The sequence below is a fragment of the Labrus bergylta genome, chromosome 11 (genome assembly GCF_963930695.1).
Source record: "Labrus bergylta chromosome 11, fLabBer1.1, whole genome shotgun sequence".
NCBI lineage: Eukaryota > Metazoa > Chordata > Actinopteri > Labriformes > Labridae > Labrus > Labrus bergylta.
The window spans coordinates 22,018,574-22,040,195 of NC_089205.1; the positions used below are offsets into that span (position 1 = coordinate 22,018,574).

General features: G+C 39.5%; 3 protein-coding genes across 3 annotated transcripts in view; 2 read left to right on the forward strand and 1 right to left on the reverse strand.

Moving 5' to 3' along the window:
- The first annotated feature begins 4,420 nt into the window (after positions 1 to 4,420).
- On the forward strand, positions 4,421 to 7,590 carry proca1 (protein interacting with cyclin A1). The gene is made up of 5 exons (XM_065960539.1): positions 4,421 to 5,149; positions 5,250 to 5,382; positions 5,989 to 6,123; positions 6,233 to 7,403; positions 7,549 to 7,590. The coding sequence occupies exons 1-5, from the start codon at positions 4,621 to 4,623 to the stop codon at positions 7,588 to 7,590; spliced, it is 2,010 nt and encodes a 669-aa protein (XP_065816611.1). The 5' UTR covers positions 4,421 to 4,620.
- Positions 7,591 to 13,163: 5,573 nt separating this feature from the next.
- On the reverse strand, positions 13,164 to 16,814 carry LOC109996780 (dehydrogenase/reductase SDR family member 11). The gene is made up of 7 exons (XM_020651068.3): positions 16,538 to 16,814; positions 15,445 to 15,654; positions 14,298 to 14,392; positions 13,829 to 13,958; positions 13,628 to 13,720; positions 13,479 to 13,544; positions 13,164 to 13,329 (listed from the first exon to the last, which is right to left on the reverse strand). Exons 1-7 carry the CDS (start codon positions 16,667 to 16,669, stop codon positions 13,288 to 13,290), a joined length of 768 nt encoding a protein of 255 aa, XP_020506724.2. The 5' UTR covers positions 16,670 to 16,814; the 3' UTR covers positions 13,164 to 13,287.
- A 1,476-nt stretch (positions 16,815 to 18,290) lies between these two features.
- Positions 18,291 to 21,622, forward strand: part of ca4b (carbonic anhydrase IV b) — a 4,248-nt gene continuing 916 nt past the window's right edge. Inside the window, exons 1-7 of the mRNA XM_029280618.2 lie at positions 18,291 to 18,409; positions 18,565 to 18,609; positions 18,704 to 18,868; positions 18,987 to 19,132; positions 19,246 to 19,338; positions 20,162 to 20,228; positions 20,432 to 20,595. Coding sequence (XP_029136451.2) covers positions 18,313 to 18,409; positions 18,565 to 18,609; positions 18,704 to 18,868; positions 18,987 to 19,132; positions 19,246 to 19,338; positions 20,162 to 20,228; positions 20,432 to 20,595 — 777 coding nt within the window. The 5' untranslated portion in view covers positions 18,291 to 18,312. The remainder of the gene's footprint in view (positions 18,410 to 18,564; positions 18,610 to 18,703; positions 18,869 to 18,986; positions 19,133 to 19,245; positions 19,339 to 20,161; positions 20,229 to 20,431; positions 20,596 to 21,622) is intronic.

A 21,622-nucleotide genomic window follows, 5' to 3' on the forward strand; every position in this document is an offset into this window, starting at 1 on the left:
CAATGATTGAGATGACTTTACTTTAAAAAGCAAAACAAGTAATCTGTTACAGTTTTATAATTAGTCAAATTTTGGGAAATTTGCATGAACATTCTGGAGAATTTTCCAAATTGGTCAGGAAAATTTTGGCAACTTGTGTGGGAATTTAAGTGAATTTCTTTGTACATTTTTTGTGCAAACTAGTCAAACTTTCTGAAACTTTGATGGAGATTTTCATATAACTCATTAAAATATTTAGGAAACTTCTAGAAATCTGTGGATTTTTTGTCGAAACATTTCATGGGATTTTTTGGACATATCTATGAAATTTCTAGGGATTTCATTGAAAACATTGTGTATTTTATGGATATTCTGGAGTATTTTTGCAAAAACTTTCTTTAAATTTTACAAATTTTCATGGAAGTTTTTTGAAACTGGAGGATTTTCTTTTTAGATTTTTTGTGAATTGTCAGAAATGTTTGATTCAATTTTTGTGAATATTTATCTCATATTTCAGGGATACGTTGACATTTTTGGAACCTTTTGGAAAATGATCACTAGATGGTGCCAAACATGACTGATGACTGACAAAATCTAATTATCTGGAGAGATATTGAAGCTGTTTGATTTCTGTTGATCATGAATGCCTGACTAGCATTGAAATAGATTACTAGTTCCAACCCCATTTCGACCCCTGCTTATCATGTATGTGAAATTTGGAGAAATTAATGCCATGACCTAATATCTTTCAACTAAAGCTCAGTATTTAAATCACCTTGTTCCTGTCCTGAGGAGTCAAGGTAAATATTAAATCAAGTTTCATACATTAACCTCTATGGGACCCCTTGTTAAAAATGTCAATGATGCAATATGGAGCCATTTTATCAAAGTCCTACAAAGACACTTATAATGTCACATTTTTTGCACAAGTTTGGTGAGTTTTGGGGCATGTTAATGCTGCCAAATATACTAATTACTTAGGAAGAAAAAGAAGACGAATTCCTTGCATTCTAGTAGGGTACCCTTCCTTAGAGGAAAACTAAAGAGCAGAACCAACATGTGAATACGTGATTTTGTTGGAAACTACACAGGAAAAATTGTCAGACAGTAAATGGTTTTGTCACAGAGCAACGTGGTGCAGATTCTGAACCTAAACAAATCAAGAACATAGTCACTAGATAATATTCATATAGTTTTCATTTACACGAGGCTGGGGTCACACTGAACTGATGAATCTCTGAAATGTTCATTTTTCCCCTGGTGAACTCCTCAGGCTGTTGCTCTACACGCTGGACATATCCGAGGTCTTCAGGTCTTTGTCTTTACAGAAGGAGTCTAAACAAGTTCGGGTTGCAATCATAATCCAATCCTTTTACTTTGTTCTTGTTCTCAGACTGGAATGTTATTACAATTATTAAATTAAACAATATTTAGTTTCATCCAAAATGTGTGCAACAGGGTTCAAGCTGAGTGTCAACCTTTTTGTAAACTGAAACTGTATTTTCCCACAGTTAGGTTTTGTGTACCTCAAACCAAATGACCTCAAGTGCTGTGTAACACTTGAACCCTTACCTGCTGTTTTGTAAAATGTCGTCATAGTAACCATGTTTATGAGAAAACCATTTGTTACACACATATCTTACTGATAGCTGTATAAGCCTATAATGATGGATTTTGAGGTGTTTAAATGACTTACAGAGAAATATTTAAACCTGAGAACACATTAAGAGCTTAAATAAAATGAAAAAGATATACATGTATTGTTAGCTGTTATTAAAAAGATGCTCATTTACACATTCAGCCGTTATGAGCAAATACTCTTTCATTTGGAGTCATGGTGAATGTAAGGCCTTTACTTTCCTGTTATCTATTTCCAGGGCTAAACGCTCCACTTCGTTCTTCAGCTAGCTGTTTAAACACTGAGCAAGTTAGTAATCATCTTTCCAACCCAGTGGTGTTCTTTTTGTGGTGGTATTGCTAACCAGAGATGGCCACCATCTTCTCTGTCTTCTCTTTGGGTCGACAACACTGATGCCCCTGCACAGACTGGGAAACATAAATGAATGTATGACTCTTAATGAGCTAATTAGCTCACTGGGTGGCAGTAGCTCAGTCTGTAGAGAGTTGGGTTGGGTACCGCATATTGGAATTGGGCTGTTTGCTGGAAAGGTGCCATTTCACTTCCCAAGCACTGCTGGGGTGCCCTTAAGCAAGGCACTAAACCCCCAACTGCTTGGATGCTCTTTTATGTGCAGCCCCTCACTCTTACATCTCTCCATTTGTGCATGTCCATACAATGCTGTTTGCGCATCTGTTTGTATTTCAGCCTACGTGTGTGTAGCATGTCTCAACAAAAGAGTGTAAAAGTAATTTCCTATCATAGGTTAATAAAGAATATCTTCTTCTTATCTTGAGATAAGACAAGACAAGATAAGATAAGATACTATACCACAGCACATTCATACATCAGTAGAACATGACAATTTATGCCATTGGTTCCCAACCTGGGGTTCAGTTCTCAATTATAACAAAATGACTAGTTTATTCAAAGGTCAGTAGATAAAACTACTCAGGAATAGCAGGCTACTTTGTCAGCCACACTTGTAATTCAGGTAATGAAATCAATTTAAATGTACAGTATGTCAATTTGACTGAAATGTATCACTTTTCTCTTGTGGGACCTGGGGGAGCGCCTCCTATTTCAAAAATAAGTAAGGGGGATTCAAGCTTCAAAGCTGGGAAGCACTGCTTCACATCATTGTCTGATATTTGCATGGAAAATTCCCCATAAGGCCAAGAGGTTCAATCCAGCAATGAGTTAGCAGCCACTCCCCATAATATGCTGCACATTCTTCTGCAAAGTTGGGCCTTTTAATGTGTCTTTGTATGAATTGACTGATTTATGGAGCCTGCCTCAAGTGGCCCCTCTAGGAATAACATTTAGCTGACTTCCTCCTAGATATGAAGTGCTCACTCTAAACACTGACAACAACATGTCCTATTCTTGCAGCTGGCCTTTCTGGAGAAGTGAGTTCATGAAAGGAGCCTTACCCATCGTGGTGTTTAATCATGAGTCACCTTTCTGTTTCACTGTACGTGTTTTAGCCGACTCCAAAGCTTTCCTGTGGTCAGCAGGATTATTCCCCTCATTTCAGCCCCTCCTGCAGTGACCACGATAATTCATGAGAAACTTTTTTTTTTCTTTGGTCGAATGTTGCCTCTGGTGATTTTACATCACTTCTCCCCGCCTTCCAACAATCGGATTTCAGTGCCTTGAGTAGGTTGGACCTCCGCCTCTCGAGCTCCCTGTAAGACCAACCATGTGACTACACTCTGGGCAGATTTGAAACCCAACCTGACAAGAGCTTTTTCTTTTCTTCCTGCAAGTCCCTGATTAACCGATGCAGAGGAATATACAGTATGCTGTCCATCCTTTTCTTAACTCACATGTCATTTCACTGTGACTAAAATACTTAGTAGCTCAGGGATCCACAAATCAATCACCCACTACTCACTTTCCTGACTGAAATTACATAACGTGAAGCAATATTTCAACTGCTCAAATATTAAGTAATGAAAATGTTGTACTGTTTGTGTCATGCATGCATCCAGTATAAAAGGATCACATGTCCTACAGGCCAGACACAGAACCTGTCAAACAATCACAAAGGTCCACACATATTTATTAAAATTCTAAGAAAATACTTAAAATGCCTAGAAATAGCCTAATCTAGTTTCATCCAGAGGCAACATAATGTGATTTAAGTTTATTGATCCAAGCATATTTTGTCTTAATTTATTCCCATGATGAGAAATTAGACCTTCATAATTACATTAGACTGACGGTGATTTATTTTTTTATGGATCAGATATAGATATATCATATAGTCTACTAAAGATAAAATACTCAAAACAAACCAGGGTTGTTTTATACTCAGCTAGGTGAGAGGGTGTGTTAAAAGGCAACATCACCATGAGGCTGTTTGGAGGAGGTAGGTTTAGCTCATAGATAGTCCATGGAAGCTGCTCATGGTCGTGAGTGAGGGGCTTTTTCTGTGAATCAGTTCGCACTTCAGTCAGGGAGGTTCGCGTGTGACAGCGCCAACCTTTCTCCACATTCCACAATGAAAGAGTTGTGTCCCTACATTGTGATTTAGGTCATCACCAATTCACCGCCCGTTTTGTGGTATTTGAAAGATGTCCAATCTCCTGGGTTGGCATAATCACCCCATGCTTGTTTCCATGGAAAGCGGGGCGAGCAGGAACCTCCTCTATGCGTGTTCCCAAAGTAAATCTCCACTTTCCGGAGGGCTGAGCTGAGGGGGGTTGGGAGGTAACTTACGTTCATCTCTCTGCTCGCAGTGAAAGGAGCAGGAGTTTCACGCGCTACACACCCACTTAACCCACAATTAACCCACTTTGCTCCAATTCTGCAAATGCTGAGACATCATGATTGTGTGACCAGGCTGGAAATCTGGAGAGGTTAATTCGGATAACTCCTCCCAGCTTTGCCATTTACCGTATTAATAATCACACCACTTGTGCGTCGCCTTAAAAGTGGGAGGGCTGCTAGAGAGCGCCGGAAAACCGCGAGGAGCTGTCTCCGTTACGCGTGGTGCTGAAAGTGCCACTCGCCGCATCATGTGGTCCGTCTTCTTTGTCTTTCTGTCTTATCTGGACAGAAACTTTGTCAGGGGAGACTTTCTGAGCCTCGCTTTGGATGCAGAGAAGGAGAGCAAAGTAATGTTCTCCATGCTCAATGGCACCTTTTGCGCAAAAATGTCAACCGTGCGGGAGAATTTCCTCTACCAGGTGTCAGATGGAGCTGAGGCGGTGCGCTCATTCGTGAGCCCCGCCGGGAGGCTAATGAACTGCTCCGTTATAGTGAACCAGGTTCAGGTGAAATCGTTCATGCACGAGTGTAGAATGGGACTGAAAGAACAGAGAGCCGGGCAGGGAATGGATGCGCGTTTTGCACGCATGGAGGAAGCCAAAATGATGTGCAAGGAGTTTAAAGAAAAGTCGGAGTGCGGGGGAAGAATTGAAAAGGATGAAAGCGATGACTCTGCGCTGCAGGACCAGGTTTTAAAGAGATCCAAGAGAGGCTTTACTTATCCGGGGACGCTGTGGTGTGGAGCTGGAAACATGGCTGATAATTACGACCAATTGGGTAGGTTAAATAATGTTAATATTTAAAAGCAGATAAAATAATGATAATAAAATGGATTTATAATAATAAAATGATAAACCGGTTTCTGGTCGTGTTGCAGGAGAGTTTGCAGAGACCGATAGCTGCTGCCGTATCCATGACCACTGCCCGCATGTCATCCACGCCTTCTCCTCCAAATATGGCTACACCAACTTCAAGTGGCACTCTATCTGTCATTGCGACTGTGATAATGCGTGAGCACAGAAACTGCTTTTCTTTTCTAAAAGTGAACAGAATTTTAGAAAATGTCAGAGCTTGCATACTCACATTACATTTACTGGCATTATGTTGAATGAATAGCTGTTTAGTTAGTAACTCATAAAGAATTACATTTTGCATTGGCCATCAGTTTCAGGAGGTTTAAAGGCATAATTCACTTTTTAATAATATTCCCAACAGTTAGAATTCTTTAAAGACACTTCTCTTGAATCGTTCTGTGAATAAAAAATGTTGCAGCAAGCTGCAGCTTTAAAGTCTATCCCATTTTATTTTGGGATCACTTTTAAAGATGTAGTCATGGGTTCTCCTTTTGAGATTTTTGCTGCCAGATGAATGACTGTTCTGCTCAGCTTCTAGGAGAGATACTTAAGCTTTTGAGACAAATGAAGGCAGGCGTGTTTCCAGAGCTGCTGGTCAAAAAGGCCTAATACAACTTAAGGTCTAATAAATTTGGATTGAATGGCAGCTGGGTAGTTGCTAAAGCATTATATCCTACAGTATATACATATAAATGTTTCCATAGCCTGAAAGAGTGAATTCAAATGAGGCTGAATATTTGATGTCTCTTTCTCTCTCTGTAGGTTAAAAACTTGTCTGAGGAGAGTCAACGACACGTCTTCCAGGGTCGTTGGTCAGGCGTTCTTTAATGTCATTGGTGTGCCTTGTTTTGAGTTTGCCTTTGAAGAGCAGTGTGCTGAGCGGCACTGGTATGGCATGTGAGTATCAGTGGACTCCTGGGTTAAACTTATAAGTAGATTTGCAACATATTGAGCTGTACTACTTTCTGAAACCACCGCTCAAACCCAACCTCTCGCTCTCTCATAGGTGTAAACGATACCAGAAGTTTCCCATTGCTGTTTTGGAAGAGGCGGTGCCATATGACTTTGGGGGTATTGACGTCATCGATGAGTTGACACTAGCTCCTCCCAAGAGTGTAGAGTCCAAGAAAAGCCCTGAAGAAGAGAAACTCGAGAGTACAACCCAGTCTGCGATGTCAGGCCCTGAAGAGCCTTCACTCAGAAACGTTGTCACCGCCGCTGAGGACTTCATCAAGGTCCTCGCTACCGTCTCCACCTCTCAAAGCTCCACCACCGAGTCTGATAAAGCAGAGACGCAAAGCTCAGAGAAGAAGAAGAGGAAGAACACAGGGAAGAAGAAGAAGAAGAAGACCAAGAAGCAGAAAGGAAAAGGGAAGGGAAGGAAGAGAAAGCAGAAAACAGAGACAGGTGTTAAAATAGACGAAGGAGCTGCAGTAGCCACCTCTGGCAACAAAGCAGAAGACACCATAGCTATGAGTAACTTCCTCAGTGAGGCACAGAAACACGACCAGTCAAGTAGAAACACTAAGAGAGCGGGTGATGGGGAATATGAGCTGGGAGAAAAAGAAGAGCCGTCCAATGAAGTCATGAAAGATGAACCAGCAATAGATAAGGAGACTGTTTCCAATTCAACACCTCCAACAGTCCAGAAGAAACTCGTAGATTCAGACACTGAAGCGCTTACCGAGTCCTCAGATCAAATCACCTTTTCTACGAGCACCACAACAATTATTCCACAGAAAGCCAAAACCAGAAGGCTTTGGAAAGGGAGGCGCAAAAAGGGCAAGAAAATTCCTTCCCCTGAGAAGCATGTAACTAACACAACAGACAACTTAAGAACCAATTCTGCCCCCTCCACCATCACCATAGCCCCACCATCAATGCTCCAACAACAAAGCACTGGGAGTGACACTGAGAAGCGACCTGTCTCCAGCACTGCCACGACTCCCATTGTTATCCCCAAAGTAAAAAGAAACAGGTCAAAGGAGAGAGGACACAGAGAGGGGAGAAAAAAAGGAAGGAAAGTCAGCCCGGCTTCTCCCATTGTGACCCATGAGAATTTCTCTACGGACAATCTGAAAGTGATCCCTCTTACCGGGGCTCCAACCATGTCATTGCTGCCCACGACAGAGCAGCAGGTTTCACACAGGCTGGACATTTATGGTGGCAAGATGAGTGTACAAGGCAGTGTTTTGAAAAGACAAAAATCAAAAGGAAGAGGACTAAAAAGCAGGAGGAGGAAAACGGTATTACCTCTATCAAGTGAAAACCCATTTTTTCACAACAGCTCAGACAATTTGCTTGCTGTTCTTCCACCTCTAGGGACAGGCAATGCTCTGGACATCCTTGCAACCACTGCAGTAATTAACAGGCCCAAAGAGGTAACAGAGACTTACCATGAATGGAGGCTTTTTGCTATCACAGCGGCCCCTTCTGTCATTACAAAAACACACAAGCAGACATTGAGACAGCAGAGAAAGCAGAGAAAGAAAGCTTTGCGGTCTTTTCTTAGCGATGGCATGTCTATCCTTAAACAAACTGAGCAAACACCAATGACATTTACAACCACGCCATCCAAAGCCACCACTAGTGCAGAGCCCTACCTGCAGCCATCTGGAAGACCCTCCAAGACAACCTTAGCAACTCCTGTTATGAGTCCACTCCAGTTATCTATTGAAAGAGCACAAGCACAATTCATCAAGAAGAAGAGCAGAAAAGCAGCAATGTCTGTTCGTCAACATTGAGCCATGAGGTGCTAGCTCCGCAGGCTAAACAAACTTAGTTGTTTAAGCTAACTCTTGTCGATCACATAAGCTTGCAATATATGACTTGTCAAATTATTTACAGTGTAATCTATATCACAGAAATGGGCATAAATCATATTTAATTTTGATGTGAGAATCACGTTTTGTAATACCATAAACTGCATGTCTAAAATAAAATTTGCGAATGATTTTGAATGTATAGAGCCTCTGTTTGTACTGTTAATAATCAAGACATCACTTTTTTTTTTTAAAGAAAGGTAGATTTGGAATTACGCTTCTTGATTTTCTTGCTGAGAGTTCGAAATATATCCACTTTTGTCCTCCATTCTAAATGTGAAGCCTCGAAAGTGAAACAACGACCATTTTGCACTTTGGTTTTTGTCCGTGCTAAATAAATTAAATCCGATGTGTAAAGCTTAAGAGGGCGTGCTGGGTAGATGTTGGTCATTTTGGACTGAGCTAGATGTTTAACCCTGTGAACTACCATTGGAACTAGTTTAAATTGTACCATCGAAAAAAGAGTGATGTCAATACTTTACTCTGTTACTAGCTATCATAGATGTGTTGATAGATGAATTAGATCATTCACAAACATATCACATTTCATTGTTATCTCAGACTTTAATTCCTTGTAATTAATCATGAGGCGGAAGTTCAGTGGCTTAAAGATAACCTGCTTAACCTGTTTTCATTTTTTTGTGAACCTTAACCTTCAAACTGTGTTCGTAAATCATGCCAAGGAAATTCTGCTAGTGTATGCACAGGTGTTCTTTTGTTTGAAGTGGACTCAGGCTTTGGCCTTATAGTTTCCCCCTGTGTGGTTTAAAGCAGGGTCACATTCTCTGCACAGATTAGGCGATCACTTTGCACATTTCTTTCACCTTTGACCCTCAAGGGTTGGTTGTAAAACCCAGTGCAGAGGCTGAAAGGCTCCTGGTCAGCTGATTCTCACATGATTGCATAAGAGCGAGTTAATCTGGATGAGGTGGAAAAGATGTGGATGTCCGAATTAGCTCTTCATCACATCAGGCACATGTAATATTTATTTTGCTACGTCCAGGAAAGATTCTTCAGTCATGGTGAAGAACATCTGATAATCTTGTGCAGAGCTTGCAAACAATGGGAACTGTGCAACAATGAAGACTTTCATGCTGCAGCTCAAGTTCCCAAACTTTTTGGAGGACACCCAAGCATTCAAAGGAGCTTGGCATTCAGATACGATCATGAGCTGAAACTGCAGAGCGACTAACACAGTTGGATGTGTGATAAGACCATTTTCTCACAGGGAGGGAAGAAAGTGGCAGGAATTTTCCATTACATTGCAAGACTGTGAACTCAGGGAACTTCAGCTTACAGATCACAACTGAAGTTCTTCATGAGAAATATCAACAAAATAATAAATAAGAATAAGAAGACCTTTAATTACTTGACAGAGAATATTATCTTAATCAAAAATGATTTTGTTTTTTATTTGACCCACTAATGCTTACCTAAATACTAACATTAACATCTAACATAAGAAAAGAAAACATAATGCATGTATCTATGTAGCTTATGCTACTTTGGTCTGCCCAAATCAGCATTTAAGTGACCTAAAGCAGAAACACACTCACACATCTGCAGGTTCCCTCTAAGCAAAAATTGTAAAACCTCACCAGAGTGGTTTTGACATGATTTTAGTAAGATTTATAGCATTACCTTATGGTGACCTAAAAAATGACCCGTTTGCTGGCCAGACCCCTGTTTGTGAGTGTGTAACGGTGCCGAAGACCTCTCTTATGTAGGTACGCATACTCACACACACACACACAGGTAAACATGATCTATAGTATGTGTGATAATGAGAAGACATCACGGTCTGTGGCATCCTATTAGGAATAGAATTCAATATCCCATTATGTTCACCAACACAGCAGCAAATCTATTGATTTAAAGAAACTAACCTGAAGTAGTTTAATTGGCTGGTGTGGCACTGATGGATGAGGAGAAGGAATGCTGGGCTTCTGCTTTTGTTTCTGGAATAAGAAGCAAGATGGCTCATAGGAAGAAGACAATCATGGTCCTCCTAGAACTTTATTCATGAAATAGAACTAGCAAAGGAAGCCATACATCTGCCGATCTGCTAATTTTGTCTACGTATAATATGTATTTTCTTTCTTTCTTTCTAATTTTCATTTTATTTCTGTCAGGTGACGATGGCTAAAACTAACCAAATTCTCTGACACACATTTTCTGTTTGGGTGTGAGGAGGAGTCTGGCGTGTAAAGCCATAAGAGGTTGTGTGCCAAGTGCTTTGCCAGCAATTCCAATGAAGGCTTTGTGTAAAAGGATGTTCATTTACATCAGAAAGACAGTAGATGGTGGTTGGCTACCCGGCTAACCTTGGCATTGAGTACACTGGACTGGAAACTGAGCAGCTTTCTGCAGGCAGGACCGCAGAAGGAGACGACAGTTTGTATTTCACCAGGACCACCTCTGTGGTCTTGTACTCACTAAAACCTTGTCCATCCTTGTTAGGGGCTCTGTCTGGTTGTATAGGTCTCAAAGTGTAACATGGGTTTGCTGTTAGCTGTAGCTGGACAGGTACAACATTTGACAAAAGGAAACAACATTGCTAAGAATGTTGAAAGCACTGATGGGTTTAATAGTGTGTCGTTTTAAGAGGATATTGGGCTTTGGGATGTAGAGAACACATACATTCCTCTTAGCTTAACCCGATGACTGGAAACAGGTGGTAACAGCTAGCTAGGCTTATTCAAAATTAACAAAATCCACTTAAAAAAATATCTTAAGCTCTCTAATCAACCCATTAGATCTCGTTTGTTTATGTGCAAAAACCAAAGTGTTAAACAGCATGATGTTGTGGTTTCAAACAAAAGGCTGCTCGGGAACACTGAACCATGGAAATAAACGATTGTAGAGCCATAGATTGGTCCTCTTTGTGCAAAATGCTAATAGTGTCTTTAAATGTCAACACAATGGCAATGTAACAGTGCTAAGATTAATTAGCTGACGTGTTTGCCATGTTCAGAATCTAAGTTCAGCTTGTTAGCATGCTAACATTATCCTAGCTGATAGGCACTAAATGTACAGCGGAGGCTGATTGGATTAATTTTCTGGTCATAAAAGTATTTGATGAGTTAAAAATGTTTGACCTGATGGTGCATCCTATTATGAATTTAAGGGATCACAAAAGTTATGACAACTAGCCTGAACCTTAGAGGCCTTTGCACCATATAGTTTGGCGAGCTGTCTTAAAGCTATTCATTCTAGACCAAGGAGCAATGTTGCTAGCATAGCTAAAAATAAATGTGTTAACATTATCTGTTAACAGTCTGCCATCTTCTTTATTTGTCATCTTGTCTTGTCATGGTGTAATTTGACAGTGTGGAACAAAAGTTGAACTGCTCTTTTAAAGTAGACTGTAGAGACAATGAAGAAGGAGGGACTTTAATGTGGTGCTTGAAATATTGTTTTTTTATTTTATCCTGTATAGATCGAACAACCTTGTTAACTCTTCCTAAAGTTAAAATGATAGGATACAGAAAGCCTGGCACCAAATAACCAAAGTGTAAATGGAGAGGCCAAGAAATGAGATGTTCTTAAAGGTGGAAAAGAAAAGACCAGAGCAGAGAAGCCGAGCACCGATTACCTAACCATCATCATATCACACCATGTTGTTTTGTGATGAAGACAATAGATCTGGTTTTGACTTGGTAAAGTTTGTGTTGAAAAGATATCACTGATGCATAAAACACACTGATCCCTTCACTCATCTTCAAGTAAATAAATAGTCATATTAGAAAGCAGATGACCAGATGATGATTCACTCTCATTGACTGAGTTTTCATGTTAAGACCTGGCATTGAAATTCTCAGAAATTGAAATTTTCTGCATTGAAATTAAATTGTGTCTTTGGTAAAATGTAATTTCTTTTATTTTTATTTTTTCCCCCAGATGCCTAAGAAGGGTCCCTATGTGAATCATAAACCCCAAAGTACTAAGTTGTTTTGAAAGATTTTATTTTTGGGCTTTTAGCCTTTATTTTATAGGAACGCTAACCTCTAGATCATCTGCGCCCATTATGAAAGAGATACACAGGGTACCCTGAAAGGTATCCATGAGCCACTTCAGTGACATCTACTGGACAATGCAGGACAGTATCTGCGTGATTTATTCTTTTCATTCACTCATATTTTCACTTCACATACACATTCAATTCAGTTGGTAACAGTAAGATACAAGAAAGATGTATAAATATTATTAGTTTCTATTTCTAGTTATAGTTGATACATTTCCCCAGGATAAGACCTGTGGCTCTTCTTCACCTCAGAAAAGTATTTGTTATTGACAGACATTTGAGGTTTTTTTCATTCACATTAAACTATTAGTATTTTTGGATACTGTAAAAATATTTTCTGAAAAACACCTTGACACTTACTTGCATTTTGTGTTGACTGGTGGCCTCCTTCAGGTGGTTTTTGATCACTGGCTCATCCAAACTTCTTGTGGAAGCTCCGGTCACCAGAGCCACTCAATCACAACCGGTACACCTGTTACCTGAAAGAAACACGAAACACTTCACAGTTTCATAAAGGGAGCAGCGAGATTAGAAGTAGAGCCGAGCGCGAGAGTCTGCAGTCAGGTGTTGATAAACACAGCAGGGTGGACGCTGCAGCTCTACCTCATTGGCATAATAAGGAGGTGGGACCCTGTTTTGGTTTATTCTCATTGAAGGTATTTAGTGGCACATGAAGCTGATGAAGTCAGGAGAATCTTTTGACTGTCTGTATATTAAACAGTCAATAATGGAAGAATCCAAGTGCACCTGTTGCCATTGTGACCCAACCTCAGATAAGCAGAAGGAAACGGATGGATGAACTGAAAAAAAAGATTGTAATAAATATGTCAAATTGTTTAATTCAGACCAAACAAAATAACTGGGAGGTCTAGCTGCCTACCTTTACACACTTTACCCATGCATCGTTTTTTTTCTTAGTATGTGATTGTGCCATGATGTGTCATCTAAAAGCTATTTCAGTGACATTTAGTGGACACTAAAGGAAAGTTTCTTGTGATCTACCCTTTTTAATCATATTTCCATTTCCCTACTTCTAGTGAAGTTCCCAACATCGAGCAGACAAGATCGAATCAAGGATCAAGAGCAACAGATTCATATTCAAATGAGACTTTTTATTCTGTTAGTGCAAAATGACAATACAAAGCCAGAGATTAAGTTCACAGATGTAGAAAATCGGTCAGATTTAGAATTTGTCAGCCGTGACATGTTGCACTACTATGATACCTGCTCCACAGGTCGCATCCAGATGTCTCCAATCTGAGAAAAAAAACAATAGATGTAGGTTATCTCATGATGGGTAAATTACTGATAATGCAACAGCAAAGGAGCAACAACGGTTGAAACATGTAATAAGCCACTGTAATAGAGCACCACATTAAAATAACGTGAGGAGGAAAACCACACACCTGCACATGTGGGGGGGCACTCAGGACATATGTGACTGAGTTTGCAATGTCAATGGCTTCCAACGGCTGTAAGAGAATAGTGCAGAGTGATAAAATATGCATGTAATGTTATGAGCAATATTCTAAGAAGGGAGGAAGAATGTGTTCACCTTTAGTGTAGAGAGAGGAGCAGCAGCTTTTTCAGGATTGTCACTGTAGAGCCGTTGAAAAAATTCGGTCTCCACAAGACCGGGAGAAATGCACTGCAAAAAAAAAAAAAAAAAAGGGTTCATCATAAACATGTTTTTATTGAACAATGCAGTGTTGAACATGTTGGGTGATACTTGAGATGAACAGTGCTGAAGTCTTACTGTGGCTCTGATGTGGGTCTTCGCCTCACGCAGCTCCTGTCTCAAACCCTCCGTCAGGGCCGTCACAGCGTACTTGGTGGAGCTGTAGAAATGCGAGTCAGGATTTTGAACCACACGATGTCCGCTCATGCTGAAACAAAAGAATATTTACACATATTTACATAAACCAGATCAGCACAGCCATTTAGCTAAAACACATGTATTGATTATAACAGTCCCATGTGCTAATTGACTGATTGATTGAATAATAAGTTGTGCAAACAATTCAATCCCGCAAAACTCTATTAGGAATAAAACTGTAACAAGTTGTCAATCAACGACTAACAAAGTGATTATACTTTGAGGGGTCGTTCCACATTCTGGACAGAATCTTTGTAAGTTGTCTCTTTTTAGAAGTCAACTGCAAATCTCTCAGTCAAACTTGAACATGTTCAATAACCTTACATGATGAATGAATAAAAGTGTATACCTGTTTATGTTGATGATGTGTCCGTCATCCACATTTCTTTCTTTCATTGACTGATATGCTTCACGTGTGCAAACACACAATCCAAGAACATTCACCTGCAGGAAAAGATCGGAAAATTTTACGAAAAAGTCTAGAGATTAAAACGTGGGATAAATATGTAATCGTTTTTAATCTGTCTGTGAAAAAGTGTCACACCAGTTCTTTGGTGCAAACAGAATCTCCCTGTTCTCTCTTAAAAGCCTTTTTGTGTATTATTCAAAATTATATCAGATATTTTGTCTAGAATCATTTGTATATATTTTTATTTTTAAATCTTAATTTTCTTTTCAGATATCAGCTAATGTTAAACAGTATTGGTTATGTATGAAATTATTAAAGGTTACAAATTATCCTCGTTTCAACCAATTTAAATAAGTCTTGAAGTTTCTTGCCAAAAATCCACTCTGATCCTGTATTTTATCATGCCTTTTTTCAGCACTGCTCAGAACAGGCTGTTTATGTGTGTGTAGCTTTAAATGCAAATGAGCTGTGTCTGATCACGCCCCTCCAGTAAGGGCTTGGCTTGGGCCCCCTCGCTCTATTCCCTATTCCCCATATTGTTTACAGTGAGAAGGCAGACTCAAGAGTGCAGAACAAACACCTAGTTGTGGGATTGTTGCCCACTTGGGGGAGGGGTTACTGCCCTTTGTGATGTCATGAAGGGAAAATCTGCGAACTTCATCTGTCCTGTTTAAGCAGACGTTTTCTAAAAAGTGGAGCAGGCACAAGATAGAGAGGATGGACTTTTCTCATAATTGGGGGGTTTGTGGACAGCCCAGGGGCTCATATGAGTGTTACAAAAACATGGTGAAGTGTATTTTGCAAAAATGTGACCTTTAAATTGAGATTAACAAATTCAATCCCTTAGCCTAAGGGACAAAAAGATGTGTGCAATGTTTTCTGTGGGGTCACAATTGCAGTTGGAAGATTTTTTTGATGGCAATTAATTGCACAGTGTATTCCAAATGCATATCATAACTGGACTAAATCAGGTTTATATTGTGTGTCATGTACAACCACTTGTGTTAGAGACCTAAGTATCGTTTCCCAATCACATACATTCAACAGTTTTATAAATGATGTTTAAATAGAAGCACTAAGCTCTTACATCCAGCATGTTCTTCCAGCCGCTGGTTTTGCCGGTTAACAGAGGGTCTGGATGAGCAACGCCTGCGTTGTTAATGCACACGTCCACACCTTTGTGCTGAGATTTGATGGCAGAGAACATGGACACAATCTCCTCCTCGTTGCTCAAGTCACACTTGTAAGGCACAAAAACGCCGCTGTGTCCGGCACTTTGACACTCAGCTGCCAGTTTCTGAATTCAGAACGAAAAACAAGAGGTCACACATATCAGTTTTATGATTTACTCCGTGAAGAAGGTTTTACTTTCAATAAGTTAAATGTATACTCTCAGGGGGTTAACAAATTATACAGTTTTCTGTGCAGATCTTGTGTTTTATTTCATTAACTTTTATTACCTTGATGGATCAGGGGAGGTTGTCCTTTAGATAAGATACCACTTTATTTATCCCAAAGGAATTAAACCCGAAGGTCCCTCTCTGTTATAAATGACTGACTGATGGGTGATGTATTATCTCATAAAAACCCATTGGTAGGTCTTTAGTTTCTGACTTAAAAGTTAGTTAGTAAACAGCACGGTTTGAGAAAGAAGAGAGATTACTTTAAGGGATTTGTATTTTTTACTTGGAAAAACAGGAAGAGGCAGTTTCTTGTTTTGACATGTCTTGGGATTAAGCCAATGATAAGGAGAAACATAAACAACAAAAATGAGTTGTGCCAACCCTTCCCCTGTAACCTGGATAAGGCTGTGGACAGGAAGCACAGGGAGACTTTTGGTTTGCTTCAGGGACAAATTTGTTTGAGGCTACCAGCCCCTGTCACTGTAACTCGTCAGCAGGAAATAGCAAACAGCAAGGAGAGTCCTGATTTATCCTCGAGGAGTTTGAACATTAATTATTACACACAAACTGTAAATTCCCGGTGCTCTTACAGATATCATTTATTTGTTTTGTTCTCACGCTGCTGCAGTCCCCGACATCACTCAAACGCACCATCGACTCTCTCTCTCTCAGCTAAACAACAACATTCACAGAGACCCTTTACTGACAGTGTCCCATGCTGTTCCACATTTTACCTGAAGTGAGCTGCTTGAATTAAGTATAAAGTCCAAAACAAACCTGTAGTTTTTCGATGTCCCTGGCACAGCCCACCACCTTCATGCCCTGGCGGACCAGCTCCTTGGCTATAGCGGCACCAATCCCCACCGAGGCTCCGGTCACCAGAGCCACTCTGCCCCTCCAGCGGTCCATGACAACCGGTACACCTGTTACCTGAAAGAAACACGAAACTCTTCACAGTTTCATAAGAGGGGCAGCGAGGTTAGCAGTAGAGCCGAGCACGAGCTTTTGCAGTCAGATGCTCGTGAACACAGCAAGGTGGAGGCTGCAGCTCCGCCTCATGGATATGAAGGAGGTGGAGCCCTGTTTTGGTTTATTCCGGGTTATTCCCACGGAGGGGAGGATACTCAGTGGCACATGAGGCTGATAAAGTCAGGCGAATCTTTTTGTCGTCTGTATATTAAATATAATCTATATTTGGAAGAATGGGAGTGCAACTCTTCTGAAACACCTCTGAAGCAGATAATACTGCCCCCCGCTGGTGAAAGTTCAACAAGACAAACATTTATTCTTTCTTATAAGCTCCTGTGAGGAGTTTTTAGCTGGCGACAGAAGGGACTGACATTCATATTGGTGCCTTATAAGCCCAAAAAGCCAACAAGATCAAACCAGGAAACTGTATTTAACATTTCATGGGGACTTTACAGTTCTACCACTGTGCAGTTGCACTAAGAGACCTTTGGCTGGAGCCAAAGTGCACCAAACTGAATTCCTACATATTGTTGCGTTTAAAGGTTAGGTAGGCCTATGTCAATTATTTTAATGCACCTTGTTATATTTGTTGAAATTCACTTCTCTTTGCCCAAAGCAGTCAATCAAATTAATACTCATTCCTAAAAGAGAGAGAGAGAGAGAGGGAGCCTGTAAAATTCAGTCATATTGTTTCATTCAGACCACATAAAATGACGGGGCCTACCTTACAACCTGCTTTTTTTTTTTTTTTCTGCACACGTCATTATGTCATGGTGCGCCACAAACCCTGAACTTTCATTCTTGCATCATTTGTACTTTGCTCCTTCTTTCTTCTACAGTTCTGTTTTTTATTTTATTGTGCTATTTCTCCCTATTTCATTTTGGGATGTATAAATATTGTTTTCACCTTTTACTTAGAACAATTTTTGTTCATCTTTGCCGCTATGGATGAATAAAGTAGTCCTAATATCACGTCTTATCCTATCATACCTTCATAGCGCAATGACATTTCCTGTTGTAATTTAACATAAAATAACTACTCATTAACGTATCCTGAAAAAATTAATTGTTTATTTCAAACTTAAATTACATATAAAATTCATAAAACATGATGGACAGAGAATGATTCACCACAGGTCAACCAGCTTGATAATTTCAACATCAAGCCTTTGTGATGGATGCTCTACATCTAAACTACTGTCATTTCATGTCTAAAGTTGAAAAGGCTAATTATTTCCAAAAGAAAAAAACGTCCGTTGTTTTTCAAGGGTCAACAGAAATGAGCCGTCACTGTGCTTTCCAGAAGTCTTCAAGAAAAGAATATACATAAGGGTACCATGTCTTATCATGTAGAGATTTACTGTTAAATTTTAATTGAATCATTGACTTCTCACACTTCACAAAGTAAGTAAGGGTCCTTCATTATCTTGTGGAGTCCAGGTTTCAGCAGTGTCTGCTGTGTATCAGTGGTCACTGAAATCAGGAGTCATAAAACAAAGCAGGCCATGTGGGCGTTGTCATTGGTGGTCTTACCTGTGTTATAACAGGCTGGTTGAACTCAGTTGCATTTTCAGAAAGGTTCAATGCATGCAGACCGGGATAGACACAGTTCTTTAACAATGTGGCTTACATTTGTTTTTCTCTTGTTTGCCTCTCCCATCAAGATAATCACAGGGTCAGGTATGTTCTCCACAGAATGAATATCTGTTTGTGTAGACAGCATGAGTCAGTTTCAAAATATAAGATTTTGGTCAAATTATGGAAAAGGGGTTTGGGGGCTTGTTTTTCTTCTTGCTGTTTTTAGTTAAATAACGTATTCTAATTTGATTTTATAGATTGGTGCTACCAGTCTGAAGATGTGTGCAGTCACAAGTGCACCGGTAAACCTCAAGAAAAGCCCCTGACATTGACAATTAAAATGAAATATGAACAATTAAGTACTGGAGTTACTTTTTCATTCTCCTGCCTTAACAGGTCCAGATGTATGGGGAGCAGTTTCACGCCACTGCAGCGGGAGACATCAATCTCCGGTTAATATTGTAACAAGGAAAGTGCTGCCTGATGGACAACTCACTCCTTTTCACTTCATTGGCTATCAAGAAGCTTTTCATGGTCGCCTCATAAACAACGGACACACAGGTAAGTGTGGTTTGAACAAGAAGTTTATCTTATTAATGGATTAACTTGAGCTGAACTACTGAGGTAATAGTAGTAGTATTTTCTTTGCTGAATTTTGAAAGAGTTAAATATTTTGTAGTTCACCTGGATTTACCCTCCAGAATTAAGATTAAAGGAGGGAACCTGGCTGTACCATACAAAGCACTTCAAGTTCACCTGCATTGGGGCAATGATGGAGGTCCGGGGTCTGAACACACGATTGATGGAGAACAGTTTTCAATGGAGGTATGAAATATAAGGACATGTTTCAATAAAGAGCGAATGTCATTAAGACAATTGTGTTTGCATTATATTGAAAAAAAGTTTTTAAACATTTTTATTTCTCGTTATATCTACAGATGCATATTGTCCACATAAAAGAAGAGTACAGCTCTGTATCCCAGGCTTTAAGAGACCCCACAGGTGTCGCTGTTCTTGGGTTTTTCTTTCAGGTAATTTGATTTGTTTACCTGTAATATTAATTAGTGGATCACTTTAATATGCTAGAGGTAATGTGCCACATATAATTCTTATTTATTTAGTTATTGTTTGGTAAAACCTGAAGGTTATTCTTTACAACTGGATATGTATTGTTCCCGAGCAGCATTCTTCATACAGAAAGCTAAACGTTCCATGATTGCAAACATGTCATGTAAGAGGTCAGAATCCAAAGTTCATATGCATTTTTTTGTTACACTTGACCAATTTGCTACAGATGTTTGCACATTTTAAAGTTTTGTCATGACTGTGAGAAAAAAGCAGGATAAACCACTTGTGACAAAAAGAAGGGAGAGAAAATTTATAAGAATGATGTTATAATATAATATAATTAATTTGTACAGAAATGCATCAATAACAACCTGCATTTCTTTAAAAAAAAAACGTAAAAAATACAATGGTCCTAGAATTATGCCTTGAGGTACTAAAAAGAGTTTAACAAAGAACCATTGTAAGCATTATTCACCATCGTTTTAAAGAAAGGCAGTATCAGCGTCAGATTGAGAAAAACAATTAACAAGTGCCATTTTTCTTCTTTGATCAAAAATTACAGAGCGACAAATCTTGAACAAAGTAGCTTTTTACACGAAATGTATTTTACTGCATAAAATGTACAATGACTCTTCTGTCCTATTCCCAGTTTGTGATATAAAGCCTGGTGCCGTTTAAGCAATAGCAATTCTTTTAACTACATCTTCTTAAGTCTGTTGTCCAACTTGAACAAAAATGACATGTCATATTTTTTAGTGTTTTGAACATTTTTATCTTTGATTACAGGAGTCTGAGTTTGCTAATAAGATATTCGATCCCCTTGTAAATGCTCTGAAATATATCACCCGATCCAGTAAGTCACTTTTTTATGACCTACTAGTCTGATTTTCCAAAATATGGGATAAAGATAAAGTGCAACACTGATCAATTATGAGGAGATAGATACTGAAAATCAAAATATAAACTGATTTGAAGAATTAAGTGGTCAATGTGAAATTTAATTAATTGCTTATTAATAGATTTCTTATTGTCTTGTTAATATTTTTTTGAAACCAGGCAACAGCACAACACTAGGGGGCGTGTCGCTGGATATGTTCATTCATCCTCAGATTGATATGACTAAGTACTATCGCTATTACGGCTCCCTCACCACACCTAGCTGTGCTGAAGCTGTCATCTGGAGCCTGTTTGAAAACCCCATCCCTCTCAGCAGGAAGCAGGTAAGTACTTGAAAATACTGCATCATATGCCAAGTGGTAATACCAGCCAGTCCCTCTATGCAACTACAGATCAACATCCAGCTTGGTACAATCAAACTCTTGCCCACAAAGTCTGCCCTGAACCTAGGTGTCATTATTGATGACCAGCTAACATTCAATTTAACCTACCTGAAACAACACGACACTCTTCTGTTCAGCTCCCAGTACCTGCTCGCATCAAATTCAAAACTCTGCTGCTCGCTTATTAAAAAATCGACAAATACTGCTCCACATAAACTTTCTCATCCAGGTCTACATTCCCTGCCGCCCACTACGCTCTGCCAATGAAAGGCCCCAAGTATCTAGCTAGACCCTTCTACTCTGTCGCCCCCCCAATGGTGGAACGAACTGCCAAGCTCCATTTGAGTCCATTTGCACCTTTAAGAAAAAAGCTAAAGACCCAGCTCTTTCATGAACACCTACACATTTCATGATATTGATGATGATGATTTTGATGATGACGATATTTAGGATGGTTTTCATGCTGATAAGGACTCTCAAGAACAGCTGTTGATGTTGTTGTTAATGGCGATATATTAATATTAATTATAAAAAACCTGTGCGTTCCACGGGCAGGAACCGCACTTATATGTAGAGCTGTTTGTTTGCACTCAGTTTAACACTGACATCGACACGCCATTCTTATACCGGATGAATGTAGGCTTTGTCACTTTTTGATAGAATCAATCCCCTACTCACACTTATCACCTTTGCATTGATTTATCCATCATGGGGCTTCTTGAAAAGCCCTTGAAATCACCAAAACCATTTTTCAAATGTCATTATTGTCATTTGAAAATCATCATTGGTCCTTTTAAGTATGTGTTTTTGTTTTACACAACTGTGACATATTATCACTATAAAATTGATCCATGGAACATTTCAGAAAACAGTTACCCATTTACACATAAAGCAGACTCTGAAAAACTGTAGCATTCGTACTGTATGAAGTTGTGTTACTGACCACATGAATGAAGTCACTTGAGTC